The sequence below is a fragment of the Muntiacus reevesi genome, chromosome 2 (assembly GCF_963930625.1).
Source record: "Muntiacus reevesi chromosome 2, mMunRee1.1, whole genome shotgun sequence".
NCBI classification, from domain to species: Eukaryota; Metazoa; Chordata; class Mammalia; order Artiodactyla; family Cervidae; genus Muntiacus; species Muntiacus reevesi.
In genome coordinates this window covers 246,949,275-246,973,012 of record NC_089250.1, presented here as the reverse complement: position 1 = coordinate 246,973,012, position 23,738 = coordinate 246,949,275, and the positions used below count along the sequence as shown (strand labels likewise).

At 39.1% G+C, this 23,738-nt stretch overlaps 1 protein-coding gene across 1 annotated transcript; it reads left to right on the top strand.

The window, feature by feature from the left end:
- Positions 1–1,554: 1,554 nt before the first annotated feature.
- NAE1 (NEDD8 activating enzyme E1 subunit 1) lies at positions 1,555–23,632 on the top strand. Its single transcript, XM_065925473.1, has 20 exons — positions 1,555–1,667; positions 5,231–5,334; positions 5,423–5,483; positions 6,721–6,751; positions 7,538–7,609; positions 7,838–7,917; positions 8,488–8,597; positions 10,322–10,431; positions 11,603–11,665; positions 12,324–12,387; positions 12,694–12,785; positions 14,619–14,678; positions 14,768–14,901; positions 16,428–16,503; positions 16,742–16,781; positions 18,024–18,110; positions 18,816–18,908; positions 21,228–21,342; positions 21,431–21,480; positions 23,393–23,632. The coding sequence occupies exons 1-20, from the start codon at positions 1,615–1,617 to the stop codon at positions 23,500–23,502; spliced, it is 1,605 nt and encodes a 534-aa protein (XP_065781545.1). The 5' UTR covers positions 1,555–1,614; the 3' UTR covers positions 23,503–23,632.
- Positions 23,633–23,738: the final 106 nt, after the last annotated feature.

The window sequence follows — 23,738 nt, the reverse complement described above, 5'->3', positions numbered from 1 at the left end:
GGTGTATTTTATTATCTGTTATATTTCACCTGTCCAATTGGAGGGCATGTGACAGAAAAAGCACATGACAAGCTGGGAGAGTCTCCTGCCTCTGTTTCCCATCAGTTGTGTTCCATGGTGCTATGCAGGGGCCAGGGAAGTCACGAGAGGGTGTGCCCCAACCTGATCCTGCAGACAGCACCCAGGGGGAATTTTATCCATCATTGCTACATCGTTACTGTCAACTGTGCCCCTTACCCAGTTCCCATCCCAGGGTGGGTTGGGGTGGAGATCCGTGCTCACTTTCACCTTATTTGAGGTAATCATTAACCTGAAGATGCCTGTAGTGTCTGTGAAATAGGAAGGAATCCTCATGATCCTCCAGTCCGCTCTCTCCCCACCTTCCTCATGGAGTAGCACCGTTCCTTGGCAGCCATCCCCACAGGGATGGTTCTTTTCAGGAAGTGCAGAGCTTTAAATTCCTCCTTGATTTTATGTTCTCAGTCTTCACAACCTGGCTCCTACCACCTCTGAAACTTCCTCTGACCACTCCCTGTTGTTGTTTGGTTGCTAAGTCGTGTCCAACTCTTTTGCAACCCCGTGGTCTGTAGCCCCACCAGGTTCCTCTGTCCATGGGATTTCCCAGGGGATCCAGGGGATCTTCTCCACCCAGGGGTCGAACCCGGACCTCCTGCATTGGCTGGCAGATTCTTCACCACTGAACCACCTGGGTGATCACTCCCTACCCTTCACCTAACTACACCACACCAAACTTCCTTTAGTGCCTCAGCCTGTCATGCCTTACCTCCCAGGGATGACATCTGCTGTTCCTTCTGCTTAATACATTCTATATTGCCCATATCATGTGAAACGTTCCTGGAAGAGGGGGAGTAAGTAGAGCTCCTCTGCTCACCTCTCAGGTCCTCAACTTCCCTCTACCTATGGGAGGCTCATATTGTCTAGGGAGTACTCGTTTACTGTCTCTCTCTTCTTGGGACATTGAACTCCCCAAGAACCGAGTCCCGGACTTATTCCTCTTTGCATCTGAAGCCAGGAGCAGCTAGCTTTGTGGTTGGAAACAGGCGCTCACTGTGGGCTTCTTGCCTGAGAGGATGGAAGAAATGGGTGAATAATAATGAACATAATAATGAAAGTTCTTCTTCCGATAGGATTTTTTTGTGAGTCCTGTGTGTTCAAAATCTCACTTAAGGTTAACAGAACTCTGTGACAGAGGCTCATGTATCCCCATGACACAGAGAGAAAAAAAACAGGATTTGAGAGGTAAAGAGCATATTTCACAACCAGTGAGTGGTGAAAATCTAAATCTGCCTGATTCCAAAGCCCAAGTTCCCCACAACTACCGAGCGTGCCAAGTCACGTATTGGTCGACCAGAAGGACTGCTGCACGCGTAAGGCGCGACCACCGCCCCCGTGGTCACTAGACCCATTTCTGAGCTTTGGCCGCAGACGCCCGGGTGTACCCGCGACGCGTGCGCAGTGCAGTGGAGGCGCCCCCTGCCGGCCGCGCGCAGGAGACGGCAGCGGCAAAGGGCCGCTCAGTGCGCCTGCGCGCTCGCGGAGGTGGTGGCAGTTTTCGGTAGTGGCCCGGCGGTTCTCCGTGGGGCGGGCTCGGCCATGGCGCAGCCGGGGAAGCTGCTTAAGGAGCAGAAGTACGACCGGCAGCTGAGGTGAGCCAGGGCTCACCGGTTCGGGCGGGCCAGCGGGTTCCTCTGCATCCGGGCCGGGCCTAAGCGAGCGGGCGGCGCGGTTGGGCCTCTCTCGGGCCTCCCGCCGGGCTGGGCCGGGCCGTGCGTCCCGTGCCCAGGGTTCCGGCCTGGGGCCCCGGTGCTTCTCGGGGGCCGGCACTCGCCTTCCCCGAGGGGCGCGCCCGCCCGCTCGCCACGCGGTGTGCAGGTCGAGGTGCACCGCCCCCAGCGCCCGCCGAGTCACCGCGGCGGCTGCCGGTTCCGCCTCGCTCTGCTCCTGGTTTTGCGGAATGAGGGGCTCGGGACTGCCCCATCTGGGCCGCCGAGGGCAGCCCCGAACGTTAGGTATTGTTCTAAGTCGGCGCTGTCCAGTAGAAATAGAATGCCAGTCTCATGTGAACCACACACGTAGTTATATATGTGTGTCTATGTATATGATACATAATATTTATATTTGTAGTCACATTAAAAAAGGAAAAAGAAACAGGCAAAAATAATTTTAATCATTCAGTTTATTTTGTTTAACCCAGTATGTGCAAAATATTACTATTTCAGCGCATAATCAGATAAAAAGTTATTAGAGATATTTTACCATTTTTTCATTCTGTCCTCAGAATCCAACATTTTACACTTCTGGTGCATCTCAGATTGGACTAACCTTATTTCTAGTGCCCAGTAGCCACATGTGGCTAATGGACTAATGGATATCTACTTAATGGACTACAGGTCTAAACCATCGGGCTAGTCCTGGACTACTTCCTCTCCCATGCCTTTTCTCCTAACACTCCCCATTCCTTACTTATTGAGTATTTTCTATGTGGTTAAAGGGCTTCCATGGTGGCTCAGCCGTAAAACATTCACCTGCAGTGCAGGAGACCATCTACAAAGCAGGAGATGTGGGTTTCATCCCTGCATTGAGAAGATCCCCTGGAGAAGGAAATGACAACCAATTCCAATATTCTTGCCTGGGAAATCCCATGGACAGAGAAGCCTGGCGGACTGTCGTCTCTGGGATCACAAAAGAGTCGGGCATGACTTAAGAGACTAAACCACCACCAAAGGCAGCAGAAATAGCACCACTGTGTGGCCCCTCTCCTTTCTGAAGACCCGCAAGCCAGACGTTCCAGCATGTCCCTAAGGACTGGAACTCCTTTGCACCTCTGGGTTAATGCTTTAGGGGCTTTATGCACTCAATTGTGAGAGCAGTCTTGAAGGCAGATATTCTCTCTGCTTTATAGATGGGAAAACTGAATTTTAAAAGTTTGATAACCTGCTCTGAGTCTCCCATGTGTTTGAACCAAGATGTAAATTGGAGACCTTCTGGCTTTTCCAGAGCTGGTACTCTCTGCTCCCTGGGGAAAGGGAAAGGAAAGTTTCCGGGGAAAGAAGCAAGGTGGTGGAGACAGTAACCAGCTTGTGTTCTCTTGTAAATGCTTGGAGATCCTTGTGTTTTGAAGCAGAGGTAACCATACATGACAGAGCTGACAAAATATTTTAGATTACTAAGTAACTGTGACAAAAGAGAGTTTTTGCTGAATCCAGTCCATTTAAGGAACAAACAGTGAGAACTGTTTATTGGTTTTGAAGTGTCAGAGGGAAGCAGTTACAAGCAAGATTGTACCTCCAGCTAGCAGTCAGCCCGCCCTGCCTTCCTTAGCCAGCAAGAGAATGGAGAGGATTGATTTTTGTTTGTGCCATTTCTTGAAACATATTACCTAGAGATGCACCAATATTCTCTTAGGCTCTTTCTCCAGCTACCCAAGATCCACCAGCCAAATATGCCAAGTGTCTTCTGTGTGCCCTACTTTCATAGGAAAAAAACAGGTTTCCAGTCTATCTGGTTCTTCTAGACTCATCCTCCATGCATTTGACAGCTATTCAATGATTATTTATCCTGGGCAAGGCACTGTGTCAAGCACTGGGGCTTCAGTGGTGAACGTAGGGAGTGGTTTGTGCCCTTACAGAATTTAGAGTGGAATGGAGAGATGGATGTTCAGCAGATAAAACACCAGATGAGGCAGTTATCGTTGTGATTTGCTCTGGAGGACGTACAGGCTACATAATAGGAAAGGATCTGCTTTAGACAACGGACAGGAAGCAGCTTAAAGTCTCTCAGTCCTCCAGGCTACGACATTTTTTCTAATGATTTGGGCTTCTCCTGTGTTTCCTATACTTGCAAAAAAAGATACATTAGGCTTTCTGGGCAAAGGTAGCTACGTTAGCCTGGCTGTCATGATGCCTGTTTGGTCACATATCTTACCCTGTTAATGATATGCTGGTGTGACAAGATGTAACATATATTTCAGGTTATAACACATTTCTAATCCTTATTACATCTTTTTGTTTGTTAATACATGCATTTACGCGTCATGCTGTTAGAATTGGGAATAACATTTTAAAGCACTCCTGTAGTCAGTGTGAAGGCTTTTCAAGATGGTACTTCAGTTTTCTTGGTAAAGCTTTTCTCACTCTTGAAAGTGTCATGGTGGATCAGTCTTATGTTAAGATCTTAAATTATACTGGATCCCTGTAACTCAAGGAGAAATAAACTAGAGGGTGCATGTGTGCTCAGTCGCTTCAGTCGTGTCCGACTCTTTGCGACCCTGTGGACTGTAACCCTCCAGGCTCCTCTGTCCATGGGATTCTCCAGGCAAGAATACTGGAGTGGGTTGCCATGTACTCTTCCAGGGAATCTTTGCGACCCAGGGATCGAACCTGTGTCTCCCGAGTCTCGTGCCCGGCAGGCATATTCTTTACCCGTTGAGCCACCTGGGAAACCCAAAATAGAGAATGTTGTTCAGTCACTCAGTCGTGTCTGACTCTCTGCGACCCCATGGACTGCAGCACACTAGGCTTCTCTGTCCTTCACCATCTCCTGGAGCTTGCTCAAACACCAGTCCACTGAGTCAGTGATGTCATCCAACCATCTCATTCTCTGTCGTCCCCTTCTCCTCCTGCCTTCAGTCTTTCCCAGCATCAGGGTCTTTTCCAATGAGTTGGCTCTTTACAGGTGGCCAAAGTATTGGAGCTTCAGCATAAGCACTTCCAATGAATATTCAGGATTGATTTCCTTTAGGATTGACTGGTTTGATCTCCTTCCAGTCCAAGGGACACTCAAGAGTCTTCTCCAGCACCACAGTTCAAAAGCACCAATTCTTCGGTACTCAGCCTTCTGAGAATAATAGGTTTTAATAATAACAGAGAATAATAGATTTTAAATCTAAGGTACTTCTGTAATGTTAATGAATATAAAGACTTTCTGTTCTGTTAGTTGTCTGACTTGAAAAGAGTAATGGACTAAGAGCTGAAAGACCAAGTGTCTAGTTCTAATTTGACCCCGCCTTTAACCATGACAGGCTCAAGCTAAGTCTCAGGTTACTCAGCTGTGAGATTCCCATAACACCTCCTGCTGCTCCTGTCTCACATGTGTGCCGTGCTGGTCTCATCAGTTGTTCGATGCAAGAACACTTGAACGATCACCTTTCAAATAAAGTTGTATTTTCATGGAAGTTTTTAAAATGTTAAATTTGTGTCTTCTTTTGTAGATTGTGGGGTGATCATGGCCAGGAGGCTCTAGAATCTGCTCATGTTTGCCTAATAAACGCAACAGCCACAGGAACTGAAATCCTTAAAAATTTGGTGCTACCAGGTATGATAGTTTTATTGTTGTAAATTTACTTCTTTAAGGTTTTTAACTGGAAACATATGTTCTTGACGGACTCTGTTTTGTTTCCCAGGTATCGGTTCATTTACAATTATTGATGGAAATCAGGTCAGCGGAGAAGATGCTGGAAATAAGTATGTTCTATTCTTTTCAAATAGATGCATTAGGGAAGGCAGTGCATTGTCATGGAGAGCAAGGCCTAAATCCCAGCTTCACCTCCTCAGTCAGGGTGACTTGACTTTCAGGTGGAAAGTCAAGTCAACTCTGTGTTTAGGATTACAGCAAGGATTGAGTGAGTTAATATAGGTAAAGTGCTAGCAAGGTGTCTGGCAAATAGGCTGTTAGTAAAAGATAGTCATCATTACTGTCTTTATTGATGTTATTAATGCAAAGAGTACTCGTTATTCCTTAAGTTGTGAAATCTGTGTCCTTCCTAAGTCCTTGCCTTGATTCCTAGGTATTTGTATGTAATTAGCAGTAATTATATTTTGGGATTATAAGAACAATAAAAACTGCCTTTTATTTGTGGTGTCTTCTAAACTTGGTCCAGGTATATCTCCTTCTACACTATATTGTCTCTATAAAAATGCCATTTTAAAGTTGGCTTGTATATCATTCTTTAAAGATGATCATATATAGCCTCTCAGGGCATTCCCAAATTTGGACTTCAGGCTTCCCTTTTCAGGAACTTGGAATCTGGGTTCTCTTATATTTGTCAAAAATCAACAACAATGAGTAAATACAAGGGAAATCAGATTTTGGTTCATATTGAGCTTGGTTATCCTCTCTTTGGGTAGAGTACCCTGACTCTGAGAAGCAGACTCAGATCTGGGCCTTAGGACATGATAAGGGTATGTGTGGGGGGGAAGCCCGAATAAATCTGTTATAGTTACCTACAAGAGCAGACTGTTCATTCTGGCATTTCCCAAGGGTGGGTCTGTGGAAGTTTGGTTCTAGGAAACATTTATAGTTGTTAAACGGGCGTATGGATTCCATGGTCAAATTATAAAGTATTTCCTTAGTATAAGATTTTAATATTGTGTATTATGTATACTATTAATTTCCAAGAGAGGATATAACACATGGTATTTCCCAAACTTTTTAAAGCCAGGGAACCCTTTTTTTCTCAGAGCATTTCAACATTTGAAATGCTATGAAATTCATATTCTATGGCACACACTTTGGGAAACATTGATTTATTAGCCTGTCTTTGGTTATAAGTTTTCACTCAGCTTTCTTCCTCTAGGAAGTCTATTACAGTCTAAAATTAAAATATAGTTTGTTTTAAACTATGAATGAAGTGCACAGGGTATTACACGTAACCTTCCCTTTATAGTCAAGCCATTAAAATTTTTTTTTATTCTATTTTAGTTTTTTCCTTCAGAGAAGCAGTATTGGCAAGGTAAAAAATCAGTTTGTAATAGAATATAGTTGTATTTGAACACCTAGTGATGTCACTATGTTTTGATTGCTTGAAAAGCTTTACTTTGAAGGAGGTTAACTGTTAAATTGTATTAAAATCATTATAACCTGTTTTTAAAAAAGATTATTTCTCTGAGAAAAAATTTAATTATCTCATTTCTTTCTGATCTTATAAAGATTTATGTGCTTGGTAGCTTAAGAACTTAGAAGTTTTAGATTGTATCCTATATTAAAGCTAAATACTGAGTAATGTTAATGGTCAGAAGTTGGGGTATTTGGTTAAGATTTTTGCATGAGTTAGAATGTGTCTTATTTTTGTATTTTATATTAAAAATCTTACAAAACCATATGGTCAACTTATGTATATTATGTACTACATAATGTATTATATAGTATTATGTATGTAGTTTCCTTAATGACTGACCTCTCTTATACCGGATTGTAAATGTGGAAGGTCAGCATAAGTCTAAACATGACTTAGAATATCCTTGCCTGCTACCCAGAGTTTTCTGGTCATTTGCCTAATCAGAAAAGTAGAGTGCAAATCATGTAGTCATGTAAGAATTCTGAATAATGATGGTTTAGCTCTGTTTTAAATAATATTATGGTTTAATCTCAGTTTTTAAACACTATGAAAAGCGGACGTTTCATGTCTATACATGAAATTTGGGTTGTTTTACAGTCTGTTTGCCTGATCTGTAAATTAGGGAGTTACATTTTAACCAAATTTTTTTCTAATTGAAGTCAAATGCTTTGTTTTTTAAAGAACCGAGCTCAAGCTGCCATGGAATTCTTACAAGAATTAAATAATGATGTCTCTGGGAGTTTTGTGGAAGAGGTATATATGTATATATGTTATTATTTCTGTACAGAAATATAATTTTTTAGTAATTCGGAGCCCTAGGAATTTAGAATTTTTCATCTTTATATTTTTATGTTGAAAGTTGAATTATTTTAACATTGGAGTCTAGCATTTGCCTCACTTGTTCTAAAAAAGCTTAACCATTTCTGTCATGTTTAATATGATTGTGAAATTGTTGGATTTTCTTTCCCCTGTCCTATTTAGAGTCCAGAAAACCTTCTAGACAATGATCCTTCATTTTTCTGTAGGTTTACTGTTGTGGTTGCAACTCAGCTTTCTGAAAGGTAAATGTTTAAATTAATTTGTTTTTAATTTAACATCTTATTAGATTTGCATAGTTTGTTTTCTCTGCAGAGTCTATAGTCTTTAAATTCTTCAATTCCATAGAAACCTTTAATTAGAAGTGGTCTAATTAAAATCTCCAGCATTAAAAAGATAAAGAAGAGAAAAACACTGAGATGTGAAACTTAGAACAGTTAAATTGAACGCTGGTTATTTTTTTAGTGGAAAAAAAACCAGAATTAATTATAGGGAGTACTTGGGGATAGATAAATAGGTTTTATAAATATTTTCTTCTTTATTATAGAAATGTTTTTCAGTAACATTCTCCCTAATACAAAAGACAAGGCTTTCATATCTCTCTAGTCCAAAAGATATACTTACTTTGCAACTGCTGCCTTGTGGAATTGCTTGGTTTTCAGCCTATCTTTATGTAAATATGCTATTGATGTGAATGCAATAGATGTATCTTTGCATTTATTATTTAGTAAGGAAGTTGCTTCATTTTAAGGCATTTTCATGTTGGGCATATATCCATTTGTTTATGTTCGTGTCTATTATGCCTTCTTTTACAGTACGTTACTACGTTTAGCAGATGTCCTCTGGAATTCCCAAATCCCTCTTTTGATCTGTAGGACATATGGACTCGTTGGTTATATGAGGATCATTATAAAAGAACATCCAGGTAAAATTGTTGCACATATGGGGCTTCCTGTTGGTTGTTTTAGCTGTAATTTTAGGAACTTGATAATTTAGAAAGTCAGCTTGAAATCACGAAGTTAATTTATAGCAGCACAACCCTGGTTACAGGTTCAAAGTGCTAATCAGAATCAGTAGGCTTTTACCTTCCTATTTCCTTTACTAAGCATTATAGAAGAATACAAAGCAGGAGATAAAATAGGTGCAGCTTCTTCATTTTGTTAGGAGGCTTGGCAGCTATGCATGTACCTAGCTTTTTCTGCCTCTTAACTTACATAGGGCATATATGACTGTCACAGGCAAGAGCCAAGGTATGTGGGTCACACTGATACAGAGAGGTTACACTACCTTTTCCCCACCAGTTTTCTATTCTATTCTTACATAGGCCTCAGGCTCCCCCAGTTCAGGTGTAATTCCACACAACAATCAAGGCATTTGATTAACTACTGTTCCAAGGAAACTGTTAGTAGTAGACTAAAGTCATTCAAAGGCAGGCTTGCATCAATTCAAGTCCCTTACTTACACAATTTTGATCTTAAATCATCGTAAGATTTTCACTCAGGACTCATGCATTACTGTAAGCCAGCTTGTCTGTTAGTGCAGTGATAGTCATCACTGAAGAATGATGTCTGCTTGGGAAGCTAGGGAGTAGCTTTTGGGGATAAGCTTTTGGCAGTGGGGTTGGGTCATTTTAAGAGTTGTGGGAAGAGTGATAAGGTAAACATTCTGTTTTAAATGGGTCACTCTGAAGCCCGGTGGAGAATGAATGGGTTTGGAGGGACAAAGGCTGGAGGCAAGGATTGCTTTTAGGAGATTTTCAGTGGTCTAGGTCTGAGAAAGAGAGACAAAAACAGAGAGAGCGTCCTTGACTGAGGGCAGATGTTATGAGGATAGGGAAGAGGGGAGAGATGATAGTGAAGTTTAAGCTTGCTAGCTGTGTGCTGGCCTTTGTGTGGGTTTCATTTACTCTTTTCCAAATCCTTATAAAGTAGATACTATTGTATCTGCTTTTTGCAGATAAGGATGCTGAGGCATACAGAATTTAAGTTATTTGCCTAAGGTCATACAGCTAGCAAGTGACAGCACTGAGCCTCGCTCTAAACACTCACTGAAATTACACACTTCCCCGTACTCTCCTATATGGAGGGCTATGTACGAAGTGACATCAGGATGTGGGGAATGACAGATAACTGGGCCATAGGAGCTCGAAGTCAGGGAAGACCATCACATTCCTAAGGAAGAGGTATAGGTACATGGTGATGCTGTCTGTTGAAAACCACAGGAGGAAGAAGAGTAGGTTTTTGGGTGCCATCTGAACACATTTTCATCTTTTCCAATTATAATAACAAGAAAATTCTGCACTAAAGGACTCTTGGTTTTATTTTTATTAATACTGTAGTCCACTTATGATTTGTGCATTTAGTAAAATATGTTTATATGTATATGTAAATTAAACTCAGTAATGAACAAAACAATGAGAAAAACCTGTAGGCCCTATGTCCATTTAAAAATTTCAGATTTTGTGCATTTAGTAAAATATGTTTATATGTATATGTAAATTAAACTCAGTAATGAACAAAACAATAAGAAAAACCTGTAGGCCCTATGTCCATTTAAAAATTCCAGATTTCCTAAGTTCCTGTAGTATAGATGTTGCCAGCAATACTGCTAAGGAAATAAGTTTATCTTTCGGGATTATTTGGTTCACAGTAATAGAATCTCATCCAGATAATGCGTTAGAGGATCTACGACTGGATAAGCCATTTCCTGAACTGAGAGAACATTTTCAGTCTTATGATTTGGATCATATGGAAAAAAAGGTTGGTAGTGTGTGTGACTTTTCATTTATAAGTATACTGGAAACCTTTTTTTTTAACCTAAGGTTTTTGAATTACAAAGTGAGAAAATATAAACCTCATCCAAGTCACACAGTAACAACATTGTACCTGATTTATTTTAAATAAATCTATCTTTCCCCCAAATTTAAAAACTTTTTTATTGAAGAAAAGGACATTAACTGGACACATCTGTGTAATCAACACTCAGGTTGAGAAATTGGACTCTGTGTGTGTGTGTGTGTATTTGCCTGCCATGCCGCACGCAGGATCCTAGTTCCCTGGCCAAGGGCTGAACCTGTGCGCCTGCAGTGGAAGCATGGAGTTCTAACCATGGGACTGGACACTGACATGTACCAGAAGCCCTCTTCATGGTTCTTTTCTCCTAAACAATGAGATGTACTTTTTAAAATAGTTTGAATGTGAGGTGGGTGTTTGTTGAAATTGACTCCTGTTGAAACTTATTTTTAGAGTTCGAGAATTACCAAGGCAACTGCATATTTCATTATAGAAATAATGATATTTATAACAGGCCATGTAATTTAAGGCATGTATATGTATTTTCCTACCTACACACTAATTAAAATGCAGGTATTTGGTTCATCAGCAAACACAGAAAAGATCCCTTGTCCTTAGTCTAGGCTTGTTGTCTGAAATCCAGATGTGAAAGTGAAAGTTGCTCAGTCATGTCTGACTCTTTGCAATCCCATGGATGATACAGTCATGGAATTCTCAAGGCAAGAATACTGGAGTGGGTAGCCTACCCCTTCTCCAGGGGATCTTCCCAACCCAGGAATCGAACCAGGGTCTCCTGCATTGCAGGAGGATTCTTTACCAACTGAGCTATCAGCGAAGCTCTACTTGAGCTTTATTTCTGAGTGGCAGTCTCTGAGACTGTTTGCTGAATGGTAAAAGGGGACAGTCGTAGTATATACCTGCCTTACTAGTATTAAATTGGACACTGCCTCGAAAAGCTTTGTTAAGCAATTTTTATTAACCCAGCTCATTTTTCCTCCATTCATTATTCCACATATACTGAGAGATGCAAACATGGTGGAATAATTGCATAAAATATTGTTGAATTGAAAATGATACGGTGTAGTGAAAAATAAATGTTAACTAATACTGATATTTTCTTTGATTGTTTTATTTTTAGGACCATAGCCACACTCCATGGATTGTGATTGTAGCTAAATACTTAGCACAGTGGTATAGTGAAGTATGTCCTTTCTTTCTTTTTTTTTTTTTTTCCTAAGGTTTATTTATTTATTTGACCGTATTGGGTCTTAGTTGTGGCATGTGGGATCTTTGTTGGCACACGGGACTTCTTGTTGCTTAAACACAGGCTTCTTTAGCTGTGGCATGGGCTTAGTTGTCCCACGGCATGTGAGATCTTAGTTCCCTGACCAGGGATCGAACCCACATCCCCTGCATTGGAAGGCGGATTCTTAGCCACTGGACCAGCAGGGAAGTCCCAGTATTTAATTTTTTGAGAAAGGACATTCCATATGTGACTGTATTTTTTCCATTTATTAAAAAGAATTTCATTGGAGGGGATGGGAGACTGATATTTTTTCCTTGTGGGGTTATAGGAAAGGTTGGTGTTTTTCAGTTTGAATCTAGCATTTTCTCTTTTGATACTGACATTTTTATTAACAAAATGAAATTTGAACAAATGTCATTCTGAAACTGGCAGTGAGGAATGAATGTAGAGAAATGGCCCACACTTTTCGTTTTTTATCAAGTCAGCTGGTTTCACTGAGGTATCAATTTGCTGATGCAGTCTCATGTGGATGGGAAGATGGGGGGAACTGGACTTTTAATTTCCATATCTTGAGTTTTTACAACTATATTTAAATTTATTTAACCCAATTTAGACCAATGGACGAATACCTAAAACATATAAAGAAAAAGAAGACTTCAGAGATTTGATTAGACAAGGTAATTTGGGATTTGATTAAACCTCATATAAAGTTTAAAAAGATTGCTTGAAGCTAATTTTACTGGATTTCTGTCAGCACTTTTGTTGAATGATGCCATCCTGAGCTTTTATTTTCCTCAGGGGAGGTTAAGGAACCACTCCTTGTGTAATTTTAAGAATGACTAATGATAAGCTGTATTCCTTCTTAAGGTTCAGTATCCAATCCTCCCTTCCGAATCTGACAAGGTTATTTCCTTAATGTTGGGGAAAGAGAAGGAATGAAAAGAAAAGAGCTGTCCTTTGCTAATCAGTTTCTATTTTAATAGGAATTTTAAAGAATGAAAATGGGACTCCAGAAGATGAAGAGAATTTTGAAGAAGCTATTAAAAATGTGAATACAGCACTAAATACAACTCAGGTATTAAGAGCTACTGAATTATTCACCAGTGAAAGCTGTTTTCTGAAGTCCTCATAGGTGAAATAGTTGATTTTAGGTTTAATTTAATATTTCTTACATTGTATAGTTGGTTAGAAATTAATATTATAATACAGCTTTAATCTTCTTTTATTAGATTCTGTATTGTCCTTGTTAAAATGGACGTCAGAGCTTCAGCATATAATATTTATGCAGTGATTTACATAAATTAATTGTTTGAAGTACATGATTTGTGAGTAGTAAGGTTTAGGGGTAGGAATTATATAATGAAGGTGTTATTTTGCTGGTCCAAATAGTGTTGCCTGAAAAGCTAAATCTTATTCTGCATTTGCTTTTATTTTTTTGCATTTGCTTCTAACAGTAATTATTTGAATACATTGGAAGATGTTCTTAATGATATCATATACCTTAAAAATTACTTTGAGGACTTTATTGTTGAAGTCTGACCAGTGAAGTTTTGGGGGAACTTGGGAATAACACAATTGATAGTTTAAGTTAGAATTTTCTTATCGTTTAAAACAGCAAAAAACACTACCTTTCAAGTTAGGAAAGCACTTAAGGTGTCATTACAGACTTTCTGGAGACAGTGAGGTAGTGTTGCTGAGTGATTAAAAGTATGTGCTCTGTGAATCACACAGTTTTCTGGGGTGATGGAAATTTTCTAATGTCTCAATTGGAGTGATGGTTAAAACTGTATGTATAGTTACAAGAAAGCATCAAATTGTCATTTAAGATTTATACATTTCACTGGATGTATAATTTACCCCAATTGAAAAAAGCCAAACAAGGTTCTGTGGTTGGGGGACAGTGAGCTAAGCAAACAGACATATGTACTAGGTGCTATGAACAAAATTAGAGCAGAACAAAGGGGTAGAGCATGAGGGGAAGGAGGAGGCCTGGGATCGGGAGGGACCAGGGAGACTTGAAGGAGATGTGTTTAAGCAGAAGCCTAAGTGAGGTGTGACATGCAGAGGTCTGGAAGGAGAGCTTTTCAGACTGAGGAAGCACAAGTACAAAGGCCCAGAAGTGGGATGACGCCTGGCATTTGTTCAAGGATGGGTATGAAAGCCGCTGTGTTTGGAACAAAGTGAACAAGGGAGAAGGTGGTGGGAGGAATTTAAGTTTGGAGAGGCAGAAAGGGCCCCATCATAAAGGCAGTGCAGGCCACTGAAGTGTTTTGAGCAGAGGAATGAAGTGACCTGATTTATATTTCTAAAAATGTTATTCTGGCTCTTTTGAGGACAAAAGACTAGAGGACTGGGAGTGGAAGCAGAGAGACCAGTTAGGAGTTTCCAGTAAGAAATTTCTTTTTTCCACATAACAGTAGAACCAAAGCCTACAATTTCTATAGTTTTTATAACATATGATATTCTTGCTTGCATTAAAAGTTCTTAATTTAACTGTCTTGCTTTTTTCAGAGTGCTTGTCTCCTTCCACCATCACTAGTTAGGGTATACAGGTTTCAGATTTTTTACAAGCTGAAAAAACATGGAAGGATTACAAATCTAGCTTGGGATTAATGTCTGTTTTCTTCATTCTGTCCTCAAATATAACTGTAAAAAGATTTACTCAGGCTCCATCTTCACTCCATATATGATGTAAGAATATAGGTCAGTCTTTAAATGCTAACCGGAGTGGGCAGGAGGGGACTTTCTTCCGTTCTCTCTTTCCCCAACAAATCTCCATCTGGTGATAATTCTGAATAAAAGTCCAAACAAATCAGAAGTTTGTATTTGAACTTGTTTGGAAGATTACAGTTAAAATAAAGGTGGGCAAATTCTTAGTATAGGTAAATGTTTTGTGTTTCTTTATTAGATCCCAAGCAGTATTGAAGATATATTTAATGATGATCGCTGCATAAATATCACCAAACAGGTAACAACAAAAAAGTAAAATTAATGCCCCTTAACCTTCAGGTCATATTGAAATGTCAGTTAATATAAATTTTTTTTTCTTTTTTTTAGACTCCGACATTTTGGATTTTAGCTCGTGCCTTAAAGGAATTTGTGGCCAAAGAGGGTCAAGGAAATCTACCTGTTCGAGGCACAATTCCTGATATGATTGCAGATTCAGGCAAATATATAAAACTTCAAAATGTGTAAGTCACCGGTCTTCAAGCTATGTAAGAGAAAAGTCCAAATCTGTTTATATTAGAGAAGAACATGTTTTATCAGTCTACCAGAAATCAGAAATCAAATGAAAGTTTGTTATAATCTCATTGCTTTAAAAATAAGCTAAAAAACTTAGAGGGCAGATGTTTTTAAAAATTTATTTTATTTTTAAGAATAATTTTAGGTTCACAGCAAAATTGGGCAGAAAGTATAGAGAGTTCCCACTTGCTTTCTGGGCATCAGACTTTTTCTTGCATATTTCAAGATAAAGTCTAACATTTGAACACTTAACTCTGTGCTATGAACTGTTCTATGTATTAACTAATTTAATATTCACAAAAATCCTATGAGAGAGATACTGTTATTGTTCCAATTTTACAGGTGAGGAAACTAAGGCATAGAAGAGATAATTTATTCAGGGCAGGACAACTGGTAAATGGTAAAGCCAGGATTTGAATTCATTAAACCCAGATCTGTACTCATAACCATGGCCCTATACTCTTTTATCTGTAATTTAAAGCTTTCAATATTTTAGTTTTTGATGAATTTTTTGTCATTAATGTTTCATAATTTAAAGAGTTCATGACTATAGACAGACATGTGCTATCCAGTGTCATAAGGATGGGTCTCAATAGATATTACCCTTGTGTATCTTTGGGCATGCTGCGGATAAATGCAGGGCCACTGGCCTGGCTTCTTCAAGGGCCAGATGATGTCACACAGAGAAGGTCTCTATTCCATAGACAGATTGCACTTTTCATCTCAGTCTTTCTCTTAACAAATCTTTGTTGCCCTAGCCTAAAAGTTCAACTACTTAAAACTTGGGAAAGTCAGTTGAGAGAAAGAAGTATGACCTCATCAGAGGTGATCAGCTAAATGTTGATCTCTAAGGGTGACCATCTCAAGTTTTGCATGCATTTGCTAGATGGCCGGTTTTGAGTGGTTTAACTTTCCTTGGACTCGACTTCAAGGAGATTGGAAAAGTGAAAGTGAAGTCTCTCAGTCGTGTCTGACTCTTTGCAACCCCATGGACTGAAGCCTGCCAGGCTCCTGCATCTATGGAATTCTCCAGGCAAGAATACTGGAGTGGATTGCCATTTCCTTCTCCAGGATATCTTCCCAACCCAGGGATTGAACCCGGGTCTCCCGCATTGCAGGCAGACTCTTTATCATCTGAGCCACGAGGGAGCTTAAGCATGTTCTTTTGCAGCATATTTTGTTAGGTCCTCTATCAGAGAAGCATGGGTCATGGACTTCTCCAGGAGGGCAGGTTTTAAGTTAGGTGCTGTTAATTACTCAGAGAGCCTAGGTATTAGTGAAGTCCCAGAGTCCATCACCACCCACTAATAGGTGCTACTGGTAGCATTTCCATGGCATTGTCACATTTCATATGTTGCCAGATCAGTATTTTTTTCATGAAAGGGAAAGCCATTTTTTTGTTTGCTTCATGGTGCTATTTAAATCTGGCAATTTAAATATTTTTTAATAGTAGTTTTTTGTTGTTCTTTTCCAGTTACCGTGAAAAAGCAAAGAAAGATGCTGCTGCTGTGGGTAATCATGTTGCCAAATTGCTTCAGTCTGTAGGCCAGGTAAGCTGCTGGGCGCAGTGCCTTTAGCAGACAGTGCAGCTCCACATGGGCCAGATTGCATTGCATAAACCCAGCCAGGAAGGGCTCAGAGAGAGGGCGTGGCACTGGCTCAGACCGCCTGCAGAGGGTCTTTTCACTCGCCTGCCTAATGAGCAGGCCTGTCATAGTGACTGGCTTTGTGCTGCACCCTCTGTTGATCTTTTACACTGGAGCAAAATCTGCATTTATCTCTTTACAGGCACCAGAGTCCATTTCAGAGAAAGAATTAAAATTACTCTGTAAGTCACCTTGACTTAAATTTCCTTATTTTGTTTGATAAAAAATGTGACATGGGAAATGTTCCCAGCAATTTTAAATGGTTGAAATTAAAATTTTTCCATGGTCTCAGTGGTATCGATATAGGTAATTATTGGGTAAGGTTTTTTTCTCTCTCTCATAATGAAAGAAGAGGGTATTCTAAGACTGGTCAGAGACAGATCATATCTATATCGATACATTGAAAATTATCAGTAGTGCAGAATTGTTTTCTGCTTATTAATTTTAACTAACTTGGAAAAGTCTTATCTGAAGAGTTTGGGTATCAAGTCTTGAGTCACATGTACGTTGACAAGATTGGTTTAAATACTAATTTTGATCAGTATTTGATCAGACTGTGATAGAATTAGGAATTTTGCCATTTAGTTTCAGAGTGGCTAGGCTCCTCGGGTCTTTTTGGTAACTCTTGAGTAGGCCCAGAGTATTTAAGAGTTAGTTTAAGAATAATAAAGTCTGTTTCATATGCCATCTGAGAATTTTTCCCTGTAGCTATGACCTCCCGTTTCTGGAAAAGCATGTTTTGTGTGTTACCCATTCTTAAAATATATGTATCCAAATTATCCATTTTAAGATTCTTTAGCAATGTTTGTTTAGGCTTAGATTTAATGTTTTGTTCCACTACTAATCTTGCACCTCGTTTATGCATTAGTGTTTGTTCTACTACATTATATACCAGATTAAAAGCTGGATACTGGGTATTTGAGAGTATTTGAAGGTATTTGGTATTATTTTGGTCTCTACTGGAATATGTTTGAAAATTCTCATAATACAAAGATTTTTGTTTTTAAAGCCTTAACATATACTCAGAGCACACTATATATACCACTCTCCTTCAGGACTGCTTATCCAGAATAATAGTGAAAATTACTGTTCATTGAGCCCTGTCAGGCTTTCTGCTAGGTATATACTTTATACAGTTGCCATTCTGATCCACAGAACAACTCAAAGTTTAAAAATATATTTCTATTTTACAAATGAAAACTGAGGCTCAGACAAGGACCGTCACCCACGTACTCAGTGCTGAACTGATTGTAACGCCAAGAACATGAATTTAAGATGGCTTGCGTTGTAGTGCCATTTCTGCTAACATTAGAGCCACTTCATATTTCTATGTCTGTAAAGAGGATACACAAAATTTTCTGTTCTTAATCAGGATATTAGTGTATCTTAACCATTTACTTCCATCATACCTTTCCTGTGTTCAGGCAGCAATTCAGCATTTCTTCGAGTGGTGAGATGTCGATCCTTAGCTGAAGAATACAGCTTGGATACAGTTAACAGGGATGAAATTAGTGAGTAATAACCTTTTGATGCTAGGTTATTAATTAATTTTAAGGATATGATAAGAGTGTATGATGATAATATAAAGGATAATATAAATATTTACTCTAAATTTTATTCTATAAGCCTGTCCAAGTGGTTGTAATTTCAAAATAGAAAACTCAATGTGCTATGTGGTGCTTAGTCGCTCAGTTGTGTCAGACTCTTGTGTCTGACTCTCTGCGACCCCATGGACTGTAGCCCACCAGACTCCTCTGCCATGGGGATTCTCCAGGCCAGAATACTGGAGTGGATTGCCATACCCTCCTCCTGGGGGTCTGCCCAACCCAGGGATTGAACCCAGGTCTCCCACATTGCAGGTCGATTCTTTACCATCTGAGCCATCAGTGAAGCCTATAAAACTTAATGTATCTATATATAATCATATTTATGTCACTGAGTAAGTGGTGTTATATGTAGAAGAGCTAAATTTAGCATTTTACTACTATATTAAGAGATTATGTGACCATAACTATCTATAATACCACTGGGTTTTATTTTAATGTTTCCCTTTATTTTACTATTATGTATCATTTTCTATTTTATTATCACAAAATATTTAAATTTTGCAATAGAATTACCTTGTATTCTGGAACTTGAGTATATAGTAAATTCAGTTTTTCCTTGTTTTTAAATCATGAATTACCCAAATTATACTGAAATGTTTTTCCTTTCAGTTTCCAGCATGGACAATCCAGATAATGAGATAGTATTATACTTAATGTTACGGGCTGTTGATAGATTTCATAAACAGCATGGTAGATATCCAGGTAAGGATAGCAATTAAATTGTCAAATACAGTGAAAATATTTTTTTTGGCTTCACAGCATGGTTTGCGGGATCTTAATTCTACCAGGGATTGAACCCAGGCCAGAGCAGTGAAAGCTCCAAATCCTAACCATTGGACTGCCAGGGAGTTCCCAATAAAATCTTAAATAAATACTTAAATGGAATGAAATCTTAAAGGGATCTTGGGGTATTTACAGTAGTACGATGCTTGAATTCACACTGTAAACAGTTTACACATGGGTAATCTCGGTGAGGCCAAACGTAACCAACTGCAAATAGCATTTGATTCTGAACTATTACAGGAGACTGTTGGTTGGTTGCGTATGGGATAAAACTTTTTTCTGCTAGTTTCTGTAGTTGACTTCTGAGATTCACACTGAGTTTGATTTGGTAGAATGGGAAAATCACAAGTATGCCAGTGACTTCTGAACTCAAAACTCTAAAGATGTTTCTTTGCTCAGTAGCTATTTTTTGTTATCTATAAATGTAGTAATTGGGGTATTGGCATATGCTCAAAGGTCTTCAGTTGTCCAGGACATCTTTATGAAGATGATAGTTTTAATTGTGCAGGATTATTGCATAGCAGCACCTTCTGGGTGTGTCATAAAGTCTGTTGCCCCAGCCGATGTAGTATACCCAACGAGTTATAATCTTAATGGGCACGCTTACCAGAAAAGGAAAAAGAATAAAACACCAAATAAATGTACTGCTTTATTTGTATTGTTTGCTTAGAATGTATTTTTTGTTATCTTCTGCATAACAGACCATCCCCAAATTTAGTAGCTTAAAACAATCCATTATTGTGTCTGTGACTTAGAGGATTGGCTGGGCTCAGTTAGATAGTTCTCACTGGGGAAAGGGGATCCCATGGAGATGCATGATGCCTAGGGCTGGAGTCATCCAAGAATGGAGGTGCAGGACACCTGGGGCTGGAGTCGTCCAAGAAGATGTACTCACTCACACGTGTGGCACTTCAGCCAGGATATCTGGAACTGCTGGGGGCTGCTCAGGTACCTCTCACCCCGTGGCTCATTGGGGCTTCCATTCAGCATGGCAGTTTGAGATTTCTGACATAGTGGCTGCCTTCCCCAGAGTTAACAATTCAAAAGACCCAGCTCGATAGCACAGAGCTTTTTATGACGTGGCTTTCAAGCATCACTTATGTCCTATTGGCTTCGCAGAGTCAGCTTAGATTGAGTGGAAGGGGGACCACATGAGGGCATGAAGAGGTGTTCACTGGGGAGCCATCTTGGGGAATTAGCTATTACATAGAGCTGACTTTGGAGTTAAACCTAGGTTCAAATCACTTCTTGGCTTCTTGATCTTGGGTGAGTCATTATTTCCTTCCAAGTCTCAGTTCTCTCAGTATGGAATGGTGACAATAATAACTACTCTGTTGTTAGATTGTTAGGGTTAGGTACATGATGTATGAAAATCACTTAACACACTGCCTAGCTGTTTATAAGTACTTAATAAAGGGTAGATGCTGCTATTTTGAGGACAACGAATAATGATAGTTTTTAAACTAGAGGGGTTAAAAGCTAAACTAGAGGGATTTAACAGTACTTGGATATTATGGCAATTACATTTTTCCTTCCAGTAGTAATAACAACAGCTTCCCTTTGGCGACATCATAGTTTGATCATTAAGAACTGTCTGGGCTCATATCGTACTTTTGCTACTTATGAGCCAAGTAACTCAGGCAAATAACCTGATCTCTCTGTGCCTCAGTTTTCCCATCTGTAAAATTAAGAGAATAATAGTGTCTGTTTCACAGGGTTGTTGTGAGGAATAAATGAGTAATATATAGATGGTATTTAAAACAATGTCCAGCATCTATTAATGCTCCATAAGTGTTACTTATTATTATAGCTTTATGTCCTTAGTGTCATTTAATCTCCTGGAAAGGGTAATAAACACCAGAATTTTTATAAAGGGTGTGTGTGTGTGTGTATGTGTGTGTATATATATATATTACTTTCTCATTCATTCAATTCTATCAAACAATTATTGAGCACCAACTATGTGTTAGATAGTCTTCTAGATACTGGGTATAGAGCACTGAATAAAGCAGATCTGTGAAACTCAAATGTTTAATAGGTTTTTAGATGGTTTCTTTGTTACAGGTTTGTGATAGTTGCAGTTATTGGTCTCATACTTTGCATTATTTTTGTTCTTATTTCAGATTTATAGTTTTGACTAAACAGCTAAAACTGGATTAAATAGAAGAAGCAGTCAACAATTTTGAATCATGTATTTATTTCAATGAAAATTAATTTTTTTATATATATATATTTTAGGGGTGTCTAACTATCAAGTTGAAGAAGATATAGGAAAGTTGAAATCTTGTCTCACTGGCTTCCTTCAGGAATATGGATTATCTGTAATGGTGAAAGACGATTATGTCCATGAATTGTGAGTACTTTTTTTTTAGGGAATTTAAGAGACAATACTGTTGTGTCATATGGTTAATCTGTGTTCCTGTCTCCATTCTTTCCTGTAGCTGCCGATACGGAGCTGCTGAACCACACACCACTGCTGCATTCTTAGGGGGTAAGTTCCAGAGATGAGAAGACTGTCACCTGTTGTTATATGGTACACTTGTGAAGTTTTGTTTTCCTAGGAGGTCAGTGTAGCACAGTTGGTTTCCCTGCTTTCCATCTCTCCCACTGCTGTCCTGAAGCGCAATTAATCTTTCTGAGGCATAGATCTGATTGTTTCTCTCACTTAATGAACCTTCTGACCTGCCAGTACACACATACACACTATAGTAGTCCTTGGAAAACAAATCCAGAGTCCTTCATGCTGTGTTCTGGTTTTACCCAGCCTTTCTTTCCTTGTTTTTTTCAAGTTACTTGCTTTCCCCCTAGACATGCCCTTTGATTTCCTGCTTCTTGAATCTTTACCCCTCTCTGGACCCATTTGCCCTAAATCTCCCTATTTCTTCCATGTCTAAAATCTACCTGCTTTTCATGACCCAACTCAACAACACCTTCTCTTTCATAAGATTCCTTGGAGTCTGGAAGTTTGAGATCGGGGCCAGTATAATTGGTTTCTGGTGAGGCCTCTCTTCGTCTCTTCATGGCCTGTAGGCAGTCACCATCTTGCTGGGTGCCATAACCTCTTTTCTGTGCAGGAAGGTGAGGGTGGGTGGAACACAAGCTCTCTAAGTGTCTCTTCTTAGAAGACCCCTCCCCATTACCTTAGTTACCTAATTACCTCCCAAAGACTATCTCCAAATATGGTCACATTGAGGGTTAAGGCTTTAACATACAAATTTGGGGTACATGCCTTTGGTCTACAACACGTGCATCATATTATCATTCTGCACGAGTCACTTCTTTGGGGTCTTTGTTTAAATATTATCTTCTCTGTGAGGCCATTCCTGATTCCCTGATTTAAAATAGTCCCTCCTCTTGCCCTCATATCCACCCCCCTCCTTGCTTTTTCTCCTTAGCTCCTAGTCACTTGACATTTTCCTTGTTTGTAAATTCTCTCTCCCTCACTACTGAAAAATAAGATCCATGAGGACAAGAATTTTTGTCTTTTGTTCCCTGCTGTATCCCTAGTGCTTAAGACAGTATCTGGTACAGAGGATTTTATTGAATGAATGAATGTGAAAGCAGAAGCTTCAGATTATAAAAGATGAAAAATTGTTTTCTTAGTTGTTTTTTGTTGTTTCTTTGTTTTCTATTTTTTTTTTTTAATGTGCATGCCTACCAGTTGTGTTTGACTCTTTGTGACCCCATGGACTATAGCCTGCCAGGCTCCTCTGTCCATAGAATTTTCCAGGCAATAATACTGGAGCGGGTTGCCATTTGCTTGTCCAGATCTTCCTGACCCAGGGATAGAACCCAAGTCTCCTGTGTCTCCTGCGTTGCAGGTACCTGGGAAGCCAGGTTGTTTGAACAGTAACTTTAAAACTTGTTACTATCTCTATATACTCAGACTGTTACTGAGTAAAGCAGTCTAGCAGTATTTAATATAGATCTTTCCCAAATTATAAATATTCCTTTAACCCCTTTTTATTTTAAAACATGCACAGGGTAAAATTCAAATGCAACAGAAGGGTATCCTTTGAGAATCTTTTCTGTCTTTAAAAAAGCCTTTTTAAAAAACAGCAGTAATTTATAATACTGTTTGACTTTTTCTTGCAGCATATATTTTGCCAATATTTTTAAACCACCATAATTTTAAAAACTTCTTTCTTTTAAACTATCGCATATTATTTCAAGGTGTGAATGTATAGAACAAAATTTTTATTTCCTTTAATAACATAGTTATAAAAGCTTATAGTCCCTTGTTTTGATATGACTCAGTAAGTTATGTCTGTTTTGGGTTACTGTTAAACATCTTTGGTTTTGGAAAGGAAAGGTTTTCTTTACAGAATTGAGTATTTTTATATTTATATAATTTTTAAGATTTACCTTTTTCAAAGATTTGCTTTTCTCCTTTTTCCTTGCAGGAGCTGCTGCTCAAGAGGTTATCAAAATAATCACCAAACAATTTGTAATTTTTAATAATACTTACATTTATAGTGGCATGTCACAAACGTCAGCAACTTTTCAGTTGTAGAATAAGTACCCTGTAGTGTGTTAATGACTGAAACTGTAATTGTTTTCAGGTTGTGCCCTAGTCTGTCAAGTTCTGCTGGGGAGAATTGTTAAATTGTTTCCTTAATAAACATTTTTCTCATTTGTAATAATGTAATCTTGTTCTTTGGGGGGTTGGGGAGCTGAGGTGGAGAGGAAGGAAACAATTTTCTCAGAATAAAAGTTATCCATTCCTAATTGAGTTCATTATTTCTGGCT

Coding starts and splice junctions, on each gene's coding strand:
- NAE1 (XM_065925473.1), top strand. CDS start 1,615: ATGGCGCAGCCGGGGAAGCTGCTTAAGGAGCAGAAGTACGACCGGCAG. Junction 1,668..5,230: donor AAGTACGACCGGCAGCTGAG/GTGAGCCAGGGC, acceptor CTTCTTTTGTAG/ATTGTGGGGTGATCATGGCC. Junction 16,504..16,741: donor TGCTTCAGTCTGTAGGCCAG/GTAAGCTGCTGG, acceptor ATCTCTTTACAG/GCACCAGAGTCCATTTCAGA.